The sequence below is a fragment of the Doryrhamphus excisus genome, linkage group LG12, assembly GCF_037039965.1.
Source record: "Doryrhamphus excisus strain RoL-2023G ecotype Guam linkage group LG12, RoL_Dexc_Guam_v1.1, whole genome shotgun sequence".
NCBI lineage: Eukaryota > Metazoa > Chordata > Actinopteri > Syngnathiformes > Syngnathidae > Doryrhamphus > Doryrhamphus excisus.
The window spans coordinates 16803484-16826554 of NC_136368.1; the positions used below are offsets into that span (position 1 = coordinate 16803484).

Below are 23071 nucleotides of genomic sequence, written 5' to 3' on the forward strand. Positions count from 1 at the left end.
GCGCAAGTCATAGTTTGCATCTGCCGTAAAGCGACAAAGAAGACGTAAATGAAATCCCTTTGACTTCCGGTAAACTGGCTATAAACCGAGGACTATCATCGTTCATCGTATAAGTTGGCTATGTTTTGATTCATTCATACAACAATGTGCGTATTGAGCAGTGAGGGCAGTGGATCCATGGTGGTCGTTGGAGAATGGATCTGAGACTCAACACAGACAACAAGCAATCTGCGTTCTTTATTGTTGGTCCTGCGCTCATCTTTTCTGTCATCTTTGCTCATCTAGTGAGTTGCCATGGGACGTGCAAACACCGTGTCCCTCTTCCGGAAGAGGTAAGATTATTTAACCCCTCCCTTGTGTTATTAGTAAGTATACTTACATCAAATGTCCAGGCTGGAACGTGGAAATCGCCGCCTACAGTGGGGTAAATAGTATTTGATATTTTGCTGATTTTGAACTTTAAACCCTTACGGAGATATGGACAGTGCATTTTTTTCTGATAGCTTTATTTAAACAGAGAAAGAGACAGAATGTACAAGATTCATTAGGGAGAAACAGCCAATCAGAATGTGTACATCTCTTGGTTTGACAGTAGGCGTTATCTCCATGATACTGCAAAAACATGTAAATGACTTTTTTGTTACTTAAAATTGAATGATTTTTCAGAGGAAGACGCGTACACATACACACACACGCTCAGCATGTTCAGAGTCATGTGCTTGTTTGAAAGAAATAATGCTTTTTTATATCATAATAGATTCATTCATTGTTATGTTCTGCTTTAAATAAACTTCCAATCGGCTTTCTGTTTTTCCTGGGAAGTCCGAGGCTGATTGGGATGATGTTGTTGGGCTCAGCCAGGGGCCCTCTTCCATATGGTCTTTTAACAAAAACGAAAAAAACACAGGAAAGGCAGCCTCAAAAGGCAGAATGAGAGAATAAAGTTTCCCATATAAAACCAATGTATGTCAAAATACCAGATAACTTTCAATGCTAACCAAGGTTCCACCTTAATTGAAAATTATCCACTGAGAAATTGAGTAGCCATGCTCTAAAGTTGTTTTTTTTGTGTGTGTCTTGTTTAGGTTGTCCATCATGTATATTTGAAGCCTGAACGTTTGACGAAAAGAAGCTCTGATGACCTTCATCTGAAGATCAAAATAATCTACGACTACAGTGTGGACCAGTGAGTACTGAACTACTACTTTTACAAAATACTGTATGTACAGTATTTTACATTTTCTGCAGGTAAAACTATATTTATTCTCTATGAAATGCGTTTTGTGTTTATATTTTTTGGAGCTGTCTGGACTGATTTATTGGATTTGCATTATTTCATATGGGAGAAACTATTTTGGGTTTTGTGTGACCTTCTGAAACAGATGAATGATTATAACCAAGGTTCCACTGTACATAATTGAACAAAACTAAGCCAGCAATTCCCTTTTCCCCCCTACAGGCTCCCTGCAGACAAGAGAAGACTTGTAAAGGTAAGTTTTCCAGTTTGTTTGAGTAAATTTTATGGCAGGTAAAAACCCCACCCACAAGCTCCTTGTTATAATTATGAGATAAAGAAAAACTGCACTGGAATTTTGCCCAGCACCCAAATTCCTTATTTAGACTTAAACACGCCTTTCTCTTTACTCTGCATTCTAAAGATATAAAAGGTAAAACAGCTTTGTTTGCATACTGTGCATATTAGTTGATGGAAGCAGTTATTAGTTATTAGTTAATGATACAATTATAGTTGGAAAAGTAACAACCAGTGCCATTGTGTTTTTCCTCAGGGTAACCTGTTTCCCCAGGCAATTGACTACTTGCAGAAAGCGTTATTTGTGAGGCAAAGGGTTGGGCCTATTCTGCTCAGCAGGTATGTAACCTATCCACTCAGGAACTTATCCTCATGAGGGTCGTGGGGGGACTGGAGCCTATCCCAGCTGTCTTTGGGCAAGAGGCGGGGAACACCCTGGACTGGCCGCCAGCCAATCACAGGGCACATATAGACAAACAACCATTCACACTCACATTCATACGTATGGACAATGTAATCGCTAATTAACCTAGCATGTTTTTGGAATGTGGGCGGAAGCCAGAGTACCTGGAGAAAACCCACTATGCACGGAGAGAACATGCAAACTCCATACAGAGATGCTCGAGGGTGGAATCGAACTTGGGTCTCCTAGCTGTGTGGCCTGCGCGCTAACCACTTGTTAACAAATAAACAAGCAAAACAAACAAAAACAAAACATATTTTGACAGCTTGTGTGTTTGATCACTCCCTTATCAAACTTAATGCCAATCGACTTTTCTTGCATCTTTGTTACATGCTTTACTGTCATACTACTATAGCTAGAGTTATCCGCCTAGCACAGGGGTGGGCAAACTTTTTGACTCGCGGGCCGCATTGATATGACAAAATTTACGAGGGGGGGCAGACTATATATTTTACACGTAACAGTCCACCTGGTATTATTGTATCTGTGAAATTGTCATGCAATCTGCTATTATTTATTATTTTATATTTATATTTAAATATTTAAAAAATAATAAAACATTATAATAATTACAATAAAATTAAAATAATAATTATTATATTATTATTATGTAAAATATGCAAATATGACAATAATATTATATATAATTAATATAATAATTAGCATTAATATAATAATTATAAAAATCATAATAGTTCTAATAATTATTATAATAATCTAATAATCTAATAATAATAATAATTATTATTATTATTATTATTATGTGCTTGTGTCCCTTTTTTCAGGAGCACTTTGTAAACAACAGACCATGTCAAAAAAACGAAATTGATAAAACCATCAAAAGGTTGGCTCAGGCCATGATGCCAGGTTGTATGTTGAGTTTAAATGAAATACTTGGGATTGGGCGGGCCGTATTCAAACACTTGGCGGGCCGGATGTGGCCCCCGGGCCGTAGTTTGCCCATCCCTGGCCTAGCATCTAGTCTTCAAGGCATGTGGGGAAGTTGAGGACCACTGGTAATGGGATAATATCCGATGTTTATTTGATTCAAATGTGTTGTTGACTCACTGGATGTGTATTACAGACAATGTGCAACTAACCAGTATTTGAAGAGGAGGGACGACCCCCATCGCTACTGTCAGAATGCCTGTGCAGATGTCACCCGTTGTGGCCCTGTCATTATACCCCAACACCACTTGCAGGTCAGAAAATTTTTTTTTTTTTTTTATTGGTTCCCGACTTTTTTTTTCTTTATTTTTCAATTTCTGTGCCAAATATCTTGCATTTATGTTTACTTTTAAAAACACTACTTCTTGTCCGTCACTTGTAATGTGTACCATGTGGATAATCAGTACACAGCTGCACTGAAATGAAGGCAAAAAAATCAGAATACAAATAATGTACCGTTACACCCCTTACACACATACAGTATCTCACAAATGTGAACACATCCCTCACATTTCTGAAAATATTGTATTATCTCATTTCATAGGACAACACTAAATAATTTTGATGAAATGTAAAGTAGTCAGTGTACAGCTTGGATAACTGTATTTGCTGTCCTTTGCTGGCAACAAAGGTACAGTTCTGATAAACCGTCTCAGAGCCCCTCTACCTTGGTTTCCAGCACACATTCATTCATTTATTTTCTACCGCTTGTCCTCACGAGAGGCGGGGTACACCCTGGACTGGTCGCCAGCCAATCACAGGGCACATATAGACAACCAACCTCCAGCACCCATATCAGCTGCATATTATCCACAAAAAGTCAGGTTCATGTGTTCCAAATGTATGCAATCAGATTGAAAAGGACATATTGCACATCTGAGTTTCTGGAGATTGCCTTCTCACAAATAATTTAGTGTGGATTATAAGTACAAAATCAGTTAAGCAGTACAAAAATTCACAATATAAAAAAAATAAACAACCCAAGTATTAACAAATCAACAGTTTTACCCAGAGTTATATACAACTACAGTATGCAGATAATATGAAACTAGATATATATGACCAGTCTGTACACTATAAGATCTTGCTAGTGTGTTAATATGAGGCATTATAGAAGTACTTCACATAGAACTTAATATATTGTTCTATGTTCCATATTATATATACACCTTACCTCATTCTTTTCTTGTGTGTTACCCTTTTAGCAATGCAAGATGTGCAGTGAGTCGGGGAAGTCCTGCGGACCCTCGGGCCCCCCGGATGGCCCAGGTGTGGAGGGTTTTGACTTTGTACTCTATGTGAGCAGTGTCATCACTGAACGTTGTGGACAGGAAAACATTGTTGCTTATGCAGCTTACTGCCAACTGGAGTCAGTACTGGACAGGTAGGGATAAGATACATTCACAATAGTGACACACACAATATTTGAGTTATAAATAATAAATATCCAGATGTGAGAGCCAGAAAAAAGAGTACTGTACTCTTATTATGTTTTTGTTTTTTGTTAAGACCTGTTGCAGGTTATGCCAACCTGTGTCCCACCATGATCACCTCACAGCCGCAGGAGTTTGATGGAATGCTGTCCACCGTCAAACATGAGATAATTCATGCTTTGGTCAGTACATCATCATTCTTTCAGCTCTCAAAGTGAGCTTATATAAATAGAAATATATATATATATATGTATATATAATGCAAGGCTGTACGGCAGACGAGTGGTTAGTGCATAGGCCACACAGCTAGGAGACCCAAGTTCAATTCCACTCTCAGACATCTCTGTGTGGAGTTTGCATGTTCTCCCCGTGCATGCGTGGGTTTTCTCCGGGTACTCCGGTTTCTTCCCACATTCCAAAAACATGCTAGGTTAATTGGCGACTCCAAATTGTCCATAGGTATGAATGTGAGTGTGAATGGTTGTTTGTCTATATGTGCCCTGTGATTGGCTGGCCACCAGTCCAGGGTGTACCCCGCCTCTCTCGCCTGAAAACAGCTGGGATAAAATTAATTTGGGCAGCACAATGATTCCATTGATATGGTCCTTAATGAGCGATCTGTCCATCAGGGTTTTTCTGCAGGTCTTTTTGCCTTCTACCGTGACGATGACGGCAAACCTTTGACTCCTCGCTTTGCCAGTGGCCTGCCTGCGTTCAATGAGAGGTGATTTTCTTTTTTTTTTTTAACTTTTATTGAGGCAAATGTCTTTCTAAATTTGAATAGAAAATCAGTTGAATTATCAGATGAATGTATATATGTAATGTACAGAAAAACATGGTCTCTGCACCTAAAGGGAGTGAAAATATATTTGTTCTCTGGCTGCATGGTGGACAAGTGGTTAGCATGATCTCTGCTTGGACATCTCTGTGTGGAGATGCATGGGTTTGCCACTCCAAATTGTCCATAGGTATGAATGTGAGTGTGAATGGTTGTTTGTCTATATGTGCTCTGTGATTGGCTGGCGACCAATCCAGGGTGTACCCTGCCTTTTGCCCGAAGTCAGCTGGGATAGGCTCCTGCATACCCCCTAATACGACCCTAATGAGGATAAGCGGTATATAAGATGGATGTATGCATATTTAACCCTGTCACTTATATTCATGTGCTATTGTAACAGCCAGGGTCTTTACCAGTGGAGTAAGGCGGTTATCAACAGTGTCAGCAGACTGTGGGACATCAGAGGTGGTGTGATAGTACGACATCAAGTACATCTACTTGTGACACCACATGTTGTGGTAAGTAGCCGTCTCTTTTTGGTGCTGCTTTTGCTACCCAGCAGAATGCAGGCTTAGTTGTTTTCTTTTCTGCCATCTTGGGATGACCTTCCGAGACAACCCAGGAATAACAAATAAAAGCACATACTTGAGACACACATTCAAAAGTTTTTTTTGGACTATCAAATAAAGCTTTGGTTATATTTACGGACATATTTTTTTATATATACGAACGTGCCAAATGTTTTTCTTTATTTTCATAACTATTACATTGTAGATCCTCAAAACTATGATTGAATTAATGTGGAATAAATAATTTCTGCTCAATGTTATGTTATCTTATTGGTGCTAGGAGGAGGCAAGGAAGCATTTCAATTGTCCCATTTTAGAGGGAATGGAGTTGGAGAACCAAGGGGGAATAGGAACTGAACTCAATCACTGGGAAAAGAGACTGCTGGAGGTAAGTACACTTCATTTCATTCTTAATTTAAGTATATAAGCCATTTAATGTTTTATTGTATGTTGTCTTTTATCTTGTATTTTATATTGATGTTTTTTATCTTCTGTACAGCGACCTTGGGTGTCCTGAAAGGCGCTTTTAAATAAAATGTATTATTATTATTATTTGGCCTTGTTTAAGAAGTTTGTCTTTTTTTTGTCTATCCCCAATCAGAATGAGGCGATGACGGGCTCTCACACCCAGAACAGGGTATTTTCCAGAATGACACTGGCTATCATGGAAGACACGGGATGGTACCGGGCCAACTACAGCCTGGCGCAGGCACTCAAGTGGGGTCGTGGACTCGGTTGTGATTTTGTCATGAAGAGCTGCAAGTTCTGGATGGATAAACAGAGACAGAGGTTGCAATACTTAATAATATTGACAATAATAAGAAGAAGAAAGCGGAACCTCTATTTTCATTATTAACTCATTCCAAACGATCAAACAAAAATCTAAGTCAAATCAATCAGTCGCAGACACACAGAAATATGTATTTGTTGTTGCAGAAGACATGCAGTGATGCCTTACTGCGACACAGTGCGAGCTTCTCCTTTGCAGCTAATGTGCAGACAGGACCAGCTAGCTGTGGCTGTTTGCAACCTGCAGAAATATTCACTGGAGTTGCCACAAGAGTACCAGGTACAGAATCAACAACAAACTAATAATAATACAACACAGTATGTTCTATAAGTGTACAGAATTTTAGCGCACAGCTAGGAGACCCGGGTTCGAGTTTGCATGTTCTCTCTGTGCATGCATGGGTACTCCGGGTTCCTCCCACATTCCAAAAACATGCTAGGTTAATTGGTGACTCCAAATTGTCCATAGGTATGAATGTGAGTGTGAATGGTTGTTTGTCTATATGTGCCCTGTGATTGGCTGGAGACCAGTCCAGGGTGTACCCCGCCTCTCTCGCCCGAAGACACCTCTCATCCATCATGATGGATGAAAATTGTTAGTTTATCTAAATAAGAAAATAAAACAATTATCAAATTGTTAGGATATTATTGAAATAGATACATATGTATGTAGTGTTTTCTGATTTTGTAATTTTCGTAATTACTCAGCTTTTATAAAACGCCTCCATCTTTACTAATATTGTTTTCTGACAGTACTTCGAACAGATTCCAAATGTGGCTGCTGACCAGCTGACATTTTTTGGGGGCGCTGTGGAGATTGCTGATTTCTGTCCTTTCAGTCAGGAGTTCAGCTGGCATGTGAGTGGAGAGTATCAGAGGAACTCTAACTGCAGGGTGTCAGAAAACCAGCCAGGTAATTTTCATTATTATATATTTCAGTTTGCTTGTTTGTCTATCTGTGTATTTCTCTCAGCGGATCACGGAGATCATGTTTAATTATGTTTGCAGAATGTTCCCCTTATCTGTTGTTGTTATTCATGCTTATTCAGACTGGTGGAGGAATTATGCAGCGGAGCAGTACGGACCAGACTCTGTGTGTTTGTATCAGAAGTCAGCCTTTGTAATGGAGCAGTGCACCAGGAAGATCGCATACCCCGACTGGGGTTCTGGCTGCTACAAGGTACGATCAACAAAGCACTGTTCAATGATAGCTTGTTTAATGACTTATTAAATGTTTACATTTGGATTATTGTCAATATTACCAGTGAGGAAAAGGTTAAGAATGCATTGTTTCAGACTGAAAATGTAACCATTATTTTTATATTTGATGTAAAATTTGTTATATTAATAAAAATTCCAGAAAGAGCAATTCAGTCTGCACTCTGCTGAATAGATTTTTGAGACCAGAAAAAAAATTGAAATTCTTTGGATTTTCATTAATTCATTCATTCATTTTCTACCGCTTTTCCTCATGAGGGTCGCGGGGGTGCTGGAGCCTATCCCAGCTGTCTTTGGGCGAGAGGCGGGGTACACCCTGGACTCGTGGCCAGCCAATCACAGGGCACATATAGACAAACAACTTCTTTGGAATTTGCACTGCAATTTTGTGCTTCATTCTTGTTTACATTATCCCCCCAAAATGTGACTTCAATCTGTTTGTATTGTGAAGCCAATATGCCCGGGCATGCCCATAAAAAACGGCACATGGGTGTGTGTGTTTACGGATGTAAAAATGGCCTTCGAGTTTTTGGCAATTTAAAGGATTTTGAGCAAATAAATCTTTTGAATAACTCAACCCACACGGACATAATTAAGATGCTATAAAAATTGTTTGACTGGAATCTATCCACAGTGTCCCAACTCAAAAAGAATCACTATCCATTCTTCAAAATGCATGGATGCTTTTTTGAGTGCACCGTTTGGCCTTATCATAACCAAGACAGTGTATGAAAAACGATTCAGTTTTCATTGAATATCAAATTGTATGAAAATTGAGGTTCCACTGCACAATTACTCTGTGTATGAAATTCAAATTCAGTACATGTGATTAATGTTTATTTTGTATTCACGTATTTCTTATTCATTTTCTACCACAGGTGTTGTGCACATCACAGGGTCTGAAAGTGTACGTTCAGGAACATTCCTTCCTGTGTCTTCGTCGAGGTCAGTTGCTGAGCGTGAGTGTGCAAGTCAACGACTGGGTGTACAACGGTGTCCTCATCTGCCCCGCCTGCACTGACGTCTGTGATGACTGCCCTGTCCCCCATGAGGTCTCAACCATAAACACCTCCAGGATTAAGGCCATTGGTCTGTATTCCAGACACAACCATTGGGTGTTGTTTATAGTCTTAAGTAAATGAAAATATGACTAGTATGATATGAAGTAAGCTGAACTCTCTTTTCACATACATTTTCACAGGATAGGATACTGTCCAATGGACCAGCCAGGACAAACAGTATAGTCTGTATATATATATATATCAATGTTATTTTGTTTTGTTTCAGATCCATGCTCCAGGTATGAAGATATCACTGTCACTGTCGAGCTCCAGCTCACCCTTGCTGCTGGATTGCTGTTCTGCCTATTCAACTAACAGATCTCAGAGATAGCCAACTGCACATTAAGTGAAGTTTAATTTTCTTAGCAATGTTTTTTTTCCCCATTGGGCAACTTTTTTTGTGTATGTAATACAATATTATTTATTTGAAATGCACTCAGATAAGATTGTTTTTAATGAAGTGTCGTATCCCGGAGCAGCTGGATCTTGCTAAAGGGCACTTTGGCAGAACTCAGGAAACATGAAAGTGTGCCCCCCCCTCCTCTCCCACAACCGTCCTAAGTTTATGGGCCAGAAATGTTTGGTGCTACAGCCCCAATGTTCTTTACTGCTTGTTTATTTGACTTAAATATAAAAATAAGTAGGGATTAGTGTGTGTGTGTGTGTACAGGTGTGCATGTGTTTGTGTACATGTCGTTTTGACGATCTAGATCAGTGTCAATGATTTGATATTAATATATTTGAGTAACTAGGTTTGCTTGGTATGAAAGGATGGGAGCAGACCATCTGAATGAGGTTTAGATGACAAGGAAGGTCATACTACATTATTGAAAGATGCTATTTGCGCTTCATTGGTTTAGCTTTTTGTACATTTTAATATATGAGATAAATTAATTGTGAAGCACTTCCGTAAGGGTAATTGATCGCACAGTGCTGTATGTTTTTGCTGGATGCATTACATGGCATAAAGAACCGATAAATACACTGGTAGTGATTAACACATCAGTGGGCAATGGGAATGCACCCCTAAACCAGCTCAGTGATGTTTTCGTCCATTTATTTCATATTTGACATGGTATTTTACCAGCGAAATTGATTTGTTTTTTAATGTCTCTTTTGTTACATGTATAGTAGAATAAATGCAGCTTGATTGACGGCTACTTGTCTCCTTGTTTCCTTTCTACCCAAAATGATAACAATTTATGGTATGAGCGTCTTTGCATTTAATCTCCCTCTAAAAACTGGGTTATAACAGGGAGAGCCACATCACTTGAGCTGTTTACATCCATACGTTTAAATACATAGTCTACAAAAAAACATTCAAAACAACTCAAAATGATGTAGTACACATGCCAGGCCTGTGTGTGGCGCTGTAGTCCTACAACAGAAATAACTGGGGAATAGGGAAACACTACGCATGCGTTTTGTGCAAACAGATGAAGACAACAAAAACCAAAACAATAATTCAATATTTTTTGTGGTGTGGAGATGGCGTCAACGTTTTTTTTTCCAAGAAGTTCCTTAAGAATTTTAGAAAAAAAACTCCCATTTAAATCTTGAGTGGAGTCACATGCCGAAATATCTTCATCGCCAGTAGGTGGCACGCTGGAAAGAGATAAGGGGATGAGTTCAAAACAGTGTAGGAAACAAAATATAGAATTACAAACAAAATAAAATGTAATTGATAAATATATCAAGAAACACAGATACAATAAACAATGCAAGAAAACATGACATATTCCTAGTGGGGTGTAGTACCACGGTATATCAGAAGATGGCGGTGATGTACATCACATTGTTTACGAGGCGCTAATAAACCACTGAAGAAGAAGAAAACGCCGAAGAAGAAAACACGTGTTTTGATCGATACGGGTTAGAGTTCGGTTAACTGCAGCATGGGGAAAGTTTCGGTGAAAAGGAGGACTATGAAGGGTCGGAAGAAGGGTCCATGTATTCCGAAAGAAAGTACAGACAAGGATGTGCCTAATGCCGGTGAAGCGAACACGGACGGTGAGGAGGAAGGCAGCGATGACGAACGGAGACGCCAAAAGCTGCTGGAATCTATCAGCTCTTTGGGCAGCAAGAAGAAGAAAAAACTGTTTGAGCGATCCGAGGCGAGCGCCCAAATGTCCGAGTTTACGGTCATCGCGGAGGGAGAGGGCGTCAAAGTTAATATGTCGGATTTGATCAAGTCATTGGACCAAGTCCCCAATGTCTCAGTGAAGGCCAAAAAGCAGCTGAAGAACCTACAGCAAAGCAGGAAAGCCATTACTTGTCCTCTGAGCAAGGAGGAAAGTGAGAGGATCCAGAGGGATGTGGCGTTCCAGAAAGCTGCAACAGAGGTCAGCAACTGGCAAAGTCTGATCCAACAGAACCAAAGGTCAGAGCAGCTCATCTTTCCTCTGAATCAAGAACCCTTCGGCCCTAAACCCCTGGAGACCTTAGCCTCAGGCTGGAAGGCCCAAACTCCACTTGAGCAGGAGGTATTTTCTCTCCTGTCTGCCAACAAGCAACCCATCAACGATCCCCGTTTGACCCGATCTGAGGAGGCTTCGATGACTGCGACGACTCTGTTGGAAGCCAAGATGCGGCGTGCTGAGCTGCAAAAGACCAGGGTCCTGCAATCCTACTATGAGGCCAAAGCTCGTCGAGAGAAAAAGATCAAGAGCAAGAAATACCACAAAGTTGTCAACAAAGCAAAGCGCAAAGATTTCATGAAGAGCTTTGATGAGCTTGTGAAAAAAGACCCAGCTTCTGCTTTGGAGCAAATGGACAAAATGGAGCTTGCCAGGATGCAGGAAAGGATGTCGTTAAAGCATCAAAACAGTGGAAAGTGGGCCATGTCGAAGGCCATCATGGGGAAATACGACAAGGAAGCCCGTAAAGCCATGCAGCAGCAGCTGGAAATCAACAAAGATTTGACTCAAAAACGAGTGCCATCTTTGAACGACGAAGAAGAGATAGCAGAAGACACCGAAATTGTGCCTGATTTTGTAAACGAGGCAGTGCAAGGAGCAGATCCTTCAAATCCCTGGATGAGAGGAAAGCTCTTTGAAGATCCTGCAGATAAAGAGATGCACGATGTCCAAGCAGAGGAGACTGCAGCTGCCATCAATGCAGAAGAAGAAGAAGAGGAAAACGAAGTGGTGGAAACCGAAGAAGAATCACTGCTTCGAGAATTTGATACGCGGCGAAAGATACGGCGGGCTGGTGAAGATGTTCAGGTTGGATTTGGGGATGCGGCTGGAGAAGCAGGTGCTCTTGAGCAAGAGGATGCGCAACGGTTAGAGTTCACTCAACTCTACAAGGAAAAAGTGCGTGTTTGTCAGGAGGCTGAAGTCAATGGCAGCCAGTCGGACACGTCTGCTCAGCTGCAGGAAGGACTTCTGCGTATCCAGACATTGGAGGACATAGACCTTCTCAGTCAAGTGGATTTAGTTGCTGATGAAGCACCTGATGAGCCTCAGAAGTCCTTGGAAGGACCTGACCAGCTTCCTGACACGAACAAAGCACAGAAAACCCGAAAACGGAAAAGGGGGATCCAATTGAAAGAAGTTATGACGAAAGACACGCATGCCATTCAGATACCCCTCGCTCCAACTGCCACATCCACTGAAGACTCAGAAGAAACGTGTGGTCAGATGGGGCTCATTAAAGAGGCTTTTGCTGGAGATGATGTCATCTCAGATTTCCTTAAGGCGAAGAAGAAGCAGGAGGATGAGGGAAAGCCAAAGGTGGTGAGTTTGGCGCTGCCCGGATGGGGGGAATGGGGTGGGGAGGGCCTGAAAGTGTCCCGCAGAAAGCACAAGAAATTCACAATTAAAACCAAGCCGCCCCCTCCCAGGAAAGATCGCAACCACCTTAATGTCATCATCTCCGAGAAGAGAAACAGCGCCATCAGCCTTCACCAGGTGAATTCCCAGCCGTTTCCTTTCAATAGTCTTGCTCAGTTCGAAAGCACCCTGTGCACTCCCGTGGGCCGCACGTGGAACACCGAGCAGACTGTCAAGAAGCTCACCAAGCCCAAGGTCATCACCCGCCTCGGCTCCTTTATTGAGCCCATGGCCAAGGAGCAGTTGATGAAAGTCAAAAGGAGAAGCCGGAACTATGTCATGAAAAAGTAACAGCTAGTGTGATGATAGTACAGGTACATACAACGAATGTACAGCAGCAGGATATTGTAATACCGTAAGATATAATCATCCTGAAGATGTGCTTTGTTTGTGTGTGATTTAGAATGTTTGAATTTTTACTTCATATTATCATTCACCATGAACATACTTTGTATGTTTAAGTAACTCCTTTCCTAGTGCAGGAAATACATGTTTTGCCACACCAGTGTGTTTTTTTTAAAGGACGAATCCTCAAAATTGAAGTACAAAGCAATTACATATAAAGATACTGTACTGTGGCTTACTGAATAAATCTTACAACAGTTGCATTCTGATTTGCATGATTTTTTTCATTTTATACCGTTTGTGGTCGTCGGGGATTCTATTGAATAACTCAATTTGTTGTGTATTTTTAATTCACTTTTTGACCAGTGGGTGGCGGTCTTGAACCAATAATGTGTTTGCTATAAAGGACTGCAAAAGAGTGTGGAAAGCTTTGGATACGGAGTTAAATATGGGAACCCCAATCAGAATCCGTGGTGATTTTTCAACTTAACACGCACATAATGTATGAACAATGTTTGAAATTAAATGGATATTTCAATACTTCGGCGACATGAGTATTGTGGATGTGCTAATACGAAAAAACAATATCGGATAGCTACTTTCACTAAACAAGTTGCGTCACTTCCGTGTTTGCTGTCTCCATTTTGGGTCACAAGTAACATTTCGTAGAAGAAGAAAAAACATCATGTGACCTGTCATAACTCTGTTCAACATGGCTACCACCGTCTCTGCTTTTCATCGAACTAGGCATGGATCAAAATTGGGTGCCCAATTCGATCAAGACGGCAACCTTGTTCAGGTAAAATCTTTTACACCGCAGTTACGCTTGTGTATTAATAATATGTCGGTAAGGCTGTGGGTTAATTCTGCCTTTATTAGCGAAAATAAATTCAACACTCTTGGAAGTGATGTTCTTCAACGCAACGTTTGTATTGACGATTGTGCCAAAAGAAATGAAGGTATTTTGTTTATTTTCATGAGTTATGAGTTCACTTTGACTACATTAATATATTGTATATATTTCAGTTTTAATTAAAACATGTTTACAACGAACATATACAAAATTATCTTGCTAGGATAACTGGCACAAGTTCTATTGTCTAGTGCCGGGGTCTCAACCTTGATTTTATTGGGCGCCATGGATGGGTGAGGCTCAGATACATGCATACTATGTATTTTGAGCCCACTAGACTCTAAAATATTGCTAAGTACACATTGGATATAATGGTATGTTTATGTGTATTGAAAATGTCTTAAAAATAGGGTAAAAACCACTGGTCTACTATCGTCTTCTAGGTGGAGGCTCGGGAAGATGAAGAGCAAGGCATCAAGCTGGCGGAGATCCTTGAGCTGCTTTTGGCTGCAGGATATTTCAGAGCCCGCATTAAAGGACTGTCACCTTTTGATAAGGTACAGTGGTTTAGGTCTGGGGCCAATTGAAATGGTTTAGACTAACTCATCCTCCCTTTTTATTCATCTTGTGTTCACTGGTTGTGCAGGTGGTTGGCGGGATGACCTGGTGCATCACCACATGTAACTATGACATTGACATTGATCTTCTTTTTCAAGAAAACTCAACAATTGGCCAGAAAATGTAAGTGGTTTCCTCTCTGACTCTGTATGCTTTTAAAAGCGTGTACAGTGGAACTTCGGTTAGCGAACACAGATTTTTTTGTTGAATATTGACAATGCAAATTTTGTCTTCATTTACGTATGTTTCCCAGTTTGCGTACAATATGCATGTTTTATCATGTTATTAAAACATCCCTGGTAGCCTGTGAGCATGCTCTTAACTGGAAAGTCATTGTCAAAATACAACATTTCTGCTCACATTTTGACCCTTAAATACGCTTTTATGCTTCCCTGCTCTCAGGTACGCATTTTGTTACATTTTACCAATGTGACGTTCAAGTTCAAGGTCTGCATGATGTGTGGCTCAAAAAAAAAATCCTTGCACTGTAGCAGCACTAGTACGTTATCTCCTGTGTGTGTATACAACTAGTTTCGGATTGACTGACTGTTGTCACTCATTGATTATGTCCACCAACTACAAACACACTCTCTTAGACGTGCGCCAATGCACAAGCTGATGCTTTGGTTTATTATTTTTTTGTTTGCCATTGCTGTAATGAACACTAACCTTCTACTATTCCTGTTTACAGTGCATTGACTGAGAAAATTGTGTCTGTTTTACCAAAAATGAAGTGTCCTCATCACCTGGAGCCCCATCAAATCCAAGGCCTTGATTTTATCCACGTGTTTCCAGTAGTACAGGTATTTCAAATGACCAGAATTCCAATTCAAGAACATCTGAGGTTCTCAGAGCATGGCAAGATGGAGCACTTTTTCATTTGACATGTATATTTATAAGTCCTATGTATGAGAGTGCATGCAGTTACATGTTATTGTTGTTTGTGATGAGCTTTTGCTTTTTTTGTAGTGGCTGGTGAAGCGAGCCATAGAGACCAGAGAGCAAATGGGCGACTACGTGAGAGCTTACTCCATATCTCAGTTCCAGAAAACGTACAGCCTTCCAGAGGTACCGTTCTGTTGGAGTGACATCTGAATGCTCAAAGTGTTTTCAACATATTCCCTTTTTCAATGTGTTTTTTATATCATCATATCATGATATATGCTAATGTCCCAACCCTAATGCGTATATAAAATATGTAATACATTAATTATCTACTTGGGGATGGGTGGAGTAGCCAACAAAACAACTGTACTCATTTAACAATTTTACTAAAGAAAAATATTTGTGATGTTACACGTATCGGTTGATATCAGAATTTGAAATTGTGAGTTGGACAATATCGGCAAAAAAGCCGATATCGGACATCCTTAATCTTAACATGTTTTATCAAACTTTTTGTTATAGAATGACGACGTTTGCCAAAGAGCCAAAGTAGTGGGAGCAGTCTTTGATTTGCTGGTGAGCTGCCAAGTCCAGGGGCCAACTTTAAATTTGAATGTGTCAATGTGTCAGTTCAACAGCAGTATATATTTTTTTCCAGGAAGTATACAAACCACAGAGAAAGTACAGAAGACAGAAGGATGCCGGAGAACTACTGGATGAAGAGTCCAAGGTTCACTCCACATTACTGGAATATGGCAGGTAACATTTGGCTTTTGAGAAACGAACATTTTTATTCCTCATGATTTATTGATTTTGAGTTGATGTTTTATTTTGGCCCTGTGATTGACTGGCGACCAGTCCAGGGTGTACTCCGCCTCTCACCCAGAGTCAGCTGGGATAGGCTCCAGCATACCCCTCCTTTACCCTTGTTTTGTTTGATCTTAATGTATAATAATAATAATGCTGATTCACTTACTTTCTTCCAGGCGACATGGATTCAGCAAACAATCCAAACAAGACAAGGTCAGTTGTTAGCAATTATAGTAATGATAATACAGTTAATTTAAAGATTGTACAATGTCATGTATCTCTGATAAAATGCCAAGTTGTGCAAGAAAATGAGACCAAGTTGAATCATTTCAGGACCCTTTTGACTTTTTAATGTGATCTGTAACATATATCATGCAACTTGATTGGAAAAACACACTGTAGTATTTTGGGTGCTAAGGTAAAGCGTGGAGTGATCTGAAGGAAGAGTGGGGAAAATTGCTGTGCGGATCGAAAAACTTGTATATTGTGTCATCATATCCAAAAGTTGCTTCATATGGACTAAAATGGGACTGAATCTCAATTGTAATTATGGACATGCATTTTTTTTTTAGCTGGATGACAAAAAAGCTATCCTGGCTAAGGACCCTGTGACAGAGGTGTCGGAGGAAGAAGCTCTGTGGGCAGCAGAGGAGGTATGACAATAAAATGTATAACTTTATATATAAGTCAATGTATGATGGAACTCTCAATGCTGTAGTTTGTGTACTAATCCGTATAGTAATTCACTGTTATGTAGACCAGAGATTTCCAACCACCATGCCATGGCAATTATTTTATTATGTACCTCCTATAGAGGTATCTTTGATCATTTATCTGTCCTGCGTATCCACCTGTTGTTCTAATGCAAACTATTTGTCTATACCTATATGATATTTTTTGTTGTGAAAAAGCCATATCTAGATACCGCTAATAATTTGTGGATATTAGGGCAATGTATTCGAATTTTTACTTGCAAATTGTTAGTGTCATTATTAATGGGCATGCTAGTTGCACCTTGAGATTGAACTCTCTTCCTGATGAGTGTATTCTGTACTTGGTTTTATATTTTGCTTATGTATTATTATTCTTTGTTGTTCCTTCTTTTTTTTTTAGAAACGAATCAAAAGCCTAATCACCAGGATGGCTGCCATGGCTGATGAAGAGGTAGACCCCTTCTTTTTTTATGTGTTGATCTATTTAAATATAGTTTATTTCGCTGATTTACAGTTTATACACTTGCAAATGAATTACATTTGTGATGAGCGTTGAATATTAATATTTATAGCAAAAATGAGCTAAAACATACAAAGGCCATGGAGGGTGAAGATGTGGAGCCCTCTGAATTGGTTTTCTTGGAAATTGTAAAGCATTTGTATTTAGATGTCTGGTACCTTTTTAAGTATTTTTAATTTTAAAGAGTTGTAGTATAATGTCCTTAGCTGGCCCATCCCTTCTATTAAGTACTTTTTCTCGATTGACACATGCAGAATTTACTGTATGTACTTGCAGGTAGTGAACAGAAAGCAGGACGGTAAGAGGTTATGCGAGCCTGAGCTATAGGGGATTTTTGGGGATTTAGGGGATTTTTATCACAACACAACAAAATTTCCAATAAAACTACAGTACATGTTTTAATATTGATACATTTTGGGTTTTTAACAAGCATGTATGTATTGTATCTTTCAGGGCCAACTGACTGCAAGCACAGTGGGGCATATAGTTGGACAACAGTCTGAGGAGATCAAACTCATCGCTTCTGCATATGCCGAGAAGGTACGTGACTGTGCCGCCAATCTGTCCATAAGCAAGTACAGTGGAACCTTGCTTAGCATCATTAATTTGTTCCAGAAGGTCTGAGACTAACTGAAATGGACTTTAACTGAATTCATTTTCCCATAAGAAATAATGTAAATCTAGGGATAGGCTCCAGCATACCCCCTCGACCCTAGTTAGGATAAGCGGCATTGAAAATGGATGGAAGGACAACCTTTAAACTGAGAGACAACATCAAATATCTTTACAGTATTGGTATTGGGTTCAGGGTACTCCTAAATATCTTCAAGGTTAGCAGCTCTGAAGTGGTATTGGACTGTACACTGACATTGTTGTCTTTCTGGGTTCATCCAGCACTTGGAGGTGTCCTCAGAGGACTTTACAGAACGCTATGGCCCGTTGCAGCAGCACCTCAGAGCTGTTGCCTCTCTTAAAAAACAAATACAGCAGAAGATTGACCAACTTGGTGAGGTTAGTATCACTTTACCTTAATTGGGGTAGCCGTCACTTTCATCTTCATTACAAGAAATGGAGCCTAGCGTATTGTTCAGGAGACATGAATGCATTAATCATGGTTGGGCTGATAACAATTTATTTACTTATATTCTGAAATGAGTTCAATCTTACATTATTGTAATCACCAGAATAACACACAATAAAACACAATAAAATAGTCCTTGACAAATTTAAATTCCGTAATGTATGTAATATGTAATAGCTGTCAGGTTGTTAAAAATGTGGTGTCTGTTTTTGTTGAACAATAATAGTTTTGTCTTTGGTTAATAGCTACAAGCCAATCTTGCAGAAGTAAAGAGAGGTTGCAACGAGGCCAAGAGAAAACTGCTTGAGGTAAGAAAGATTAACCACCTTTACAAAAAATGAATAGCACTTTTTTCACTTTTCTGATATTTTTAGAGTTTTTTTACGAGTTCTACTGATGTCAGTGCGATCAGGGGCTGCACATTTGCCTGTATTCAGTAAACATAAACCTAAGTATCCGGAAGTCCTCGGGAGCACTTGGGAATGTGACCAATCACAGTGGAGTGGGTGTACCTAGAGGAGGGCCGTTGTTAGAGTAAATGAAACCAACTGTTTGGGTCGGAAGCAAGCTGCCACAGGCCAAGCAGAAGCGATAGTAATTCTGCACTTGATCAAACATTCTTAAAATTTGTCAGCACAAAACACGATCGCTGCATAAGACTTCAAAACGTGTTGTTAGAATCCACTGGACTACTTCCTGAATCTGCACTCAAAAGCATCATGGGAACTCTGGGTCTTTTAGCCTTATGGCTAAGAACCAGGGTTCAAAGTGTGTAAAAAATAAAAACATGATGCTTTTAACAGTTGAATGTTAATTTGCAGTTATGTAAGACAATTGTAAAATTGTCCATTATAGTAGATTAGCTTTATCTTTATGCTAAAATAAATGTAGAATTACTACAGGTTCTGCTTGGACACGAACACCCCGGCAGCGCCAGCGAGTGACGCTGGGAATACTAAGTGCAGGCAGGACTGAAAGGCTTATAGTGTGTGTAAAGCACTTAACGTGCGTCTCCACATCTGCCTCGCACACCGCCACTTCCATATTATGTCTGTTATCATTCACAGTAGCTATGGCATAGCGCACAGTCTGATAATTTAATCTTGAGATCTTGTGACACTCCTACTTTTTATATTTACATTTTTCTTTTATGTGTCCTCCCAGGCAACAGAGCAATCCGAGAGAATGAAGAATGAACTGATGACTTTAGAGGACATGGAAGGTCAAGCTGACAGCAGGTTGTTGATTGCGGATGATTACCTCTCTGACAAACACAGACACAAAGTCTATACTGTAGTTGCTACTTGCCAGTTACATTTGATAATATGCAAATGTAAAGTGTAGCCAAATGTCATGTTAACACTCCTCCTAAATTTGCAGTACACATGCATGCTGGGGGTAAAGAGGATCAGGCTTATGAGCGACATGGGCAAAAAACAGCATTTTGTTTTGATTGCATTTCATCAATAAATGTATTTGAGATTTCTTCATTTGTTAGTTACCACAGAGGCTACATTGTATTTTTTTACAGTAAAGTACAGTAAATATATTGTTCTGCTTAACAGCATGTTGGAGAAGCTAAGGGGTCTGGTAACAATGAATGAAAGCTTGAAGGTACAAGAACAGGAGTTCCGTACCCACTGCAGAGTAAGTCCACATACTTCGCTATTGACCCATATTCTGGACATGTGTGGCTTAGTTTGGGAAAGAATTGAGTTCATATTGTTTTTTTGTCCGGATGCTATATCCAGGATGAGATGACGCTTCTGCAACAGAACATTGAAGAATTGAGGACAGCATCTGGGCAGGGTACAGAGGAGGACAAGGTATGCAGTGGAGGATGTGGGGGGTGTTTATATTGGAGAGCTAATACAGAGCATGCCTTTAATTTGATATTATATAATGATAATCAAATCTACTTCCATCTTTATCATCCATTTATCTTCTTATCTAGGAAAGAAACCAACTGATACACAAGCAATATAACACAGACCAAGAGAAACTACAAAAGATCCGCCTGCTCATGGTAAGTAGAAATAGCAAATTGCCAGAAATTGCTGGGTAAGTTGGCCGCACGGTGCCACCCAAAGTCAGCTGGGATAGGCTCCAGCATACCACTGCAACCCTAATGAGGTAAGTGGTATAGAAAATGTATGGATAAATGTTCAAGTATTTTTTTTTTTTTAAACATACGCATCTCACTTTTAGTGAGCGTGGGGGTAAAATGGCTCTTTTGATAGTAAAGGTTGCAAACCCCTGCTTTATGTGACAGAACCATCAAAATGCCCACTGATTGCATCAAATCAAATGGTCTTATTTTCAGTGCATCATGCAACCCCACACCGCTTAACGTCTCCATGTTTAGGCTCGGAGGAATCGTGAGATTGCCATATTGCAGAGAAAAATTGATGAAGTACCAAGCCGGGCAGAACTAACACAGTACCAGAAGAGATTTGTTGAACTCTATAGCCAAGGTAGGTCCTCCTCAACAGTCAAAACGATTATTTTCAACTGATGACAGAATAAGCTGAAGGAATATTTATCTGAATTTGTTTCTTTCAGTCTCTGCAACACACAAAGAGACCAAACAGTTCTTCACGTTGTATAATACCTTAGATGACAAAAAGGTTTACCTCGAGAAAGAGGTAAGTATGTATGTACAAGTAAGATGGTACAAGTTATTTTTGTTTGTTTTCCACATCTCTGTCCCATTTCACAAATTATAAAGTTATATTTTTCCATTGTAGGTTAATTTGCTGAATTCCATTCATGACAACTTCCAACAGTAAGTAACACGTCGTTCGTCTATGACAGGGGTCAGCAACCCATGGCTCCAGAGTCGCATGTGGCTCCTCAGCCTCTTTGTTGTGGCTCCCTTTGCAATGCTCAAATATTTTTTAACACAGAGTGAGGAAATTGCACGTTCTTAGAAAAGTTAGAAAAGTCCAACTTTGTGTGAGACCATGAATGCATCCTGGCTGAGTTCTGACTGGTGATTGGATGAGCACAAGGACAAGCAGACATGATGCTATTCAGTTCTCTCTCACACAGGTAAACATGAAGAAAAAAAGTTTTAAAAAGCACATTTCATGTTAGAGTTAGTAAGACCTAAAAACGTATATTTTGTGGCTCCGGGCTATTTTTCTTTAGTGGGCAAGGGGGTAAAATGGCTCTTTTCATCGTAAAGGTTGCCGACCCCTGGTCTATGATCATACATGAACTTACAGTATGTTCTCAATGCAAGTTTGAAGGAAGTAATTTGACTGTAGAAGTTGCTTCCATCAGACTGCACGGTGGTTGAGTGGTGAGCGCGCAGAAGACCCGAGTTCAATTCCACCCTCGGCCATCTGTGTGTGGAGTTTGCATGTTCTCCCCATGCACGCGTGGGTTTTCTCCCACATTCCAAAAACATGCTAGGTTAATTGGCGACTCCAAATTGTCCATACGTATGAATGTGAGTGTGAATGGTTGTTTGTCTATATGTGCCCTGTGATTGGCTGGCCACCAGTCCAGGGTGTACCCCGCCTCTCGCCCCAAGACTGCTGGGATAGGTTCCAGCACCCCTGCATCCCTTATGAGGATGAGCGGTAGAAAATGAATGAATGAAGTTTTTGGATTAAAAAATTAATAAATTGTGAATATGCAGGGATCCACTGTAGAAATACAATATACTGTACATGTATTTTTTTTGTCCAGGGCCATGTCATCCTCATCAGATAAGGAGCAGTTCCTCAGGCAATTGGAGCAGATTGTGGAGGGACTCAAACAGAGTCGCATCAAGGTAAGCATACTCCAAATAGGTGCAAGTGTTCGATACTATATGTGTGCTTCCTGCATGCAGATGGAAAAGAAGAAACAAGAGAACAAAATGAGAAGAGATCAGCTGAACGACGAGTACCTGGAGTTGCTCGACAAACAGAGACTTTATTTCAAAACTGTCAAAGATTTTAAAGAGGTAATGGGTAAATACACTTTAAAGGGGACATATTATGAAAAACCCACTTGATTGCTTACAGTTATTTTGCTTGTCTTGTCCGTGCCCACCTAAAAAGTGCATAATTACCCAAGCTGTCCATGCCAGAAAATGTCTATATTATATTGACCCTACTATGACCCGATTAAATAACATCACCTCCACACAGAGGTCCAGTGGGTCTGTTTTCTGGTAGGACAAGGACAGCCCCTGAAAACAACACAAACGTACTATTTAGCAAGTATACATAGTATGTCTCCTTTAAGGTTGACGAAAGCAGAACAATCTGTCCATGCAATGTGTGCTGAATTCCATTTTTGTTTCTCCAGGAATGTCGAAAGAATGAAATGCTGCTGTCCAAGCTGAGAGCTAAAGGAGCATCTTAACTGTAAAGGGGTTGTTTCCAGCACAAATACTGTATGTAATCTGTTTAGAGATTATTTAAAGTAATAATCTCCCATGCTGTTTGTTTTCATCTGTGCCATATGCTAAATGAAAAGCATCTTACAGTTGTCTTACCAGTGTCACAACCACGGTGGTCGTAGCCACAGATTTGCTCAAGAAGTCAGGTAAAATGAAAAAAAAATTGTTAGGTCCTGTATCAACTTGTAGACTTATATTTGTGAATATGATCGCTCACTATTATTGTC

At 39.9% G+C, this 23071-nt stretch overlaps 3 protein-coding genes across 4 annotated transcripts; all 3 read left to right on the forward strand.

Moving 5' to 3' along the window:
- Positions 1–56: 56 nt before the first annotated feature.
- On the forward strand, positions 57–9945 carry lmln (leishmanolysin-like (metallopeptidase M8 family)). Of its 2 annotated transcripts, XM_078795167.1 has the most exons (17): positions 57–332; positions 1086–1186; positions 1460–1490; positions 1788–1870; positions 3079–3196; positions 4148–4326; positions 4452–4557; positions 5005–5099; positions 5554–5671; positions 6003–6110; positions 6324–6511; positions 6659–6791; positions 7265–7424; positions 7561–7691; positions 8608–8818; positions 9017–9136; positions 9252–9945. In XM_078795167.1, exons 1-16 carry the CDS (start codon positions 195–197, stop codon positions 9103–9105), a joined length of 1989 nt encoding a protein of 662 aa, XP_078651293.1. In that variant the 5' UTR covers positions 57–194; the 3' UTR covers positions 9106–9136; positions 9252–9945. The 2 variants fall into 2 exon arrangements, with proteins under 2 accessions (XP_078651293.1, XP_057938018.2); XM_058082035.2 differs by having other exon boundaries at positions 9017–9945.
- A 658-nt stretch (positions 9946–10603) lies between these two features.
- LOC131135548 (U3 small nucleolar RNA-associated protein 14 homolog A) lies at positions 10604–13231 on the forward strand. The gene has a single exon (XM_058081582.2). The coding sequence runs from the start codon at positions 10686–10688 to the stop codon at positions 12912–12914; it is 2229 nt and encodes a 742-aa protein (XP_057937565.2). The 5' UTR covers positions 10604–10685; the 3' UTR covers positions 12915–13231.
- Positions 13232–13675: 444 nt separating this feature from the next.
- On the forward strand, positions 13676–22990 carry ccdc93 (CCC complex scaffolding subunit CCDC93). Its single transcript, XM_058081583.2, has 23 exons — positions 13676–13767; positions 14265–14378; positions 14468–14562; positions 15131–15242; positions 15409–15507; positions 15847–15900; positions 15983–16083; positions 16311–16347; positions 16707–16787; positions 17248–17298; positions 17821–17907; positions 18262–18378; positions 18694–18756; positions 19613–19686; positions 20014–20095; positions 20200–20274; positions 20403–20474; positions 20814–20922; positions 21011–21093; positions 21196–21233; positions 22145–22229; positions 22290–22403; positions 22751–22990. Exons 1-23 carry the CDS (start codon positions 13681–13683, stop codon positions 22805–22807), a joined length of 1887 nt encoding a protein of 628 aa, XP_057937566.2. The 5' UTR covers positions 13676–13680; the 3' UTR covers positions 22808–22990.
- The last annotated feature ends 81 nt before the right edge of the window (positions 22991–23071 follow it).

Excerpts from the sequence above, each read along its gene's own strand:
- lmln (XM_058082035.2), top strand. The coding sequence starts at position 195 with ATGGATCTGAGACTCAACACAGACAACAAGCAATCTGCGTTCTTTATT. Across the intron at positions 333-1,085 it reads GTGTCCCTCTTCCGGAAGAG|GTTGTCCATCATGTATATTT; the intron begins GTAAGATTATTT and ends TGTCTTGTTTAG. Across the intron at positions 7,425-7,560 it reads GGTGTCAGAAAACCAGCCAG|ACTGGTGGAGGAATTATGCA; the intron begins GTAATTTTCATT and ends ATGCTTATTCAG.
- LOC131135548 (XM_058081582.2), top strand. The coding sequence starts at position 10,686 with ATGGGGAAAGTTTCGGTGAAAAGGAGGACTATGAAGGGTCGGAAGAAG.
- ccdc93 (XM_058081583.2), top strand. The coding sequence starts at position 13,681 with ATGGCTACCACCGTCTCTGCTTTTCATCGAACTAGGCATGGATCAAAA. Across the intron at positions 15,243-15,408 it reads ACGTGTTTCCAGTAGTACAG|TGGCTGGTGAAGCGAGCCAT; the intron begins GTATTTCAAATG and ends CTTTTTTTGTAG. Across the intron at positions 15,508-15,846 it reads AAACGTACAGCCTTCCAGAG|AATGACGACGTTTGCCAAAG; the intron begins GTACCGTTCTGT and ends TTTTTGTTATAG.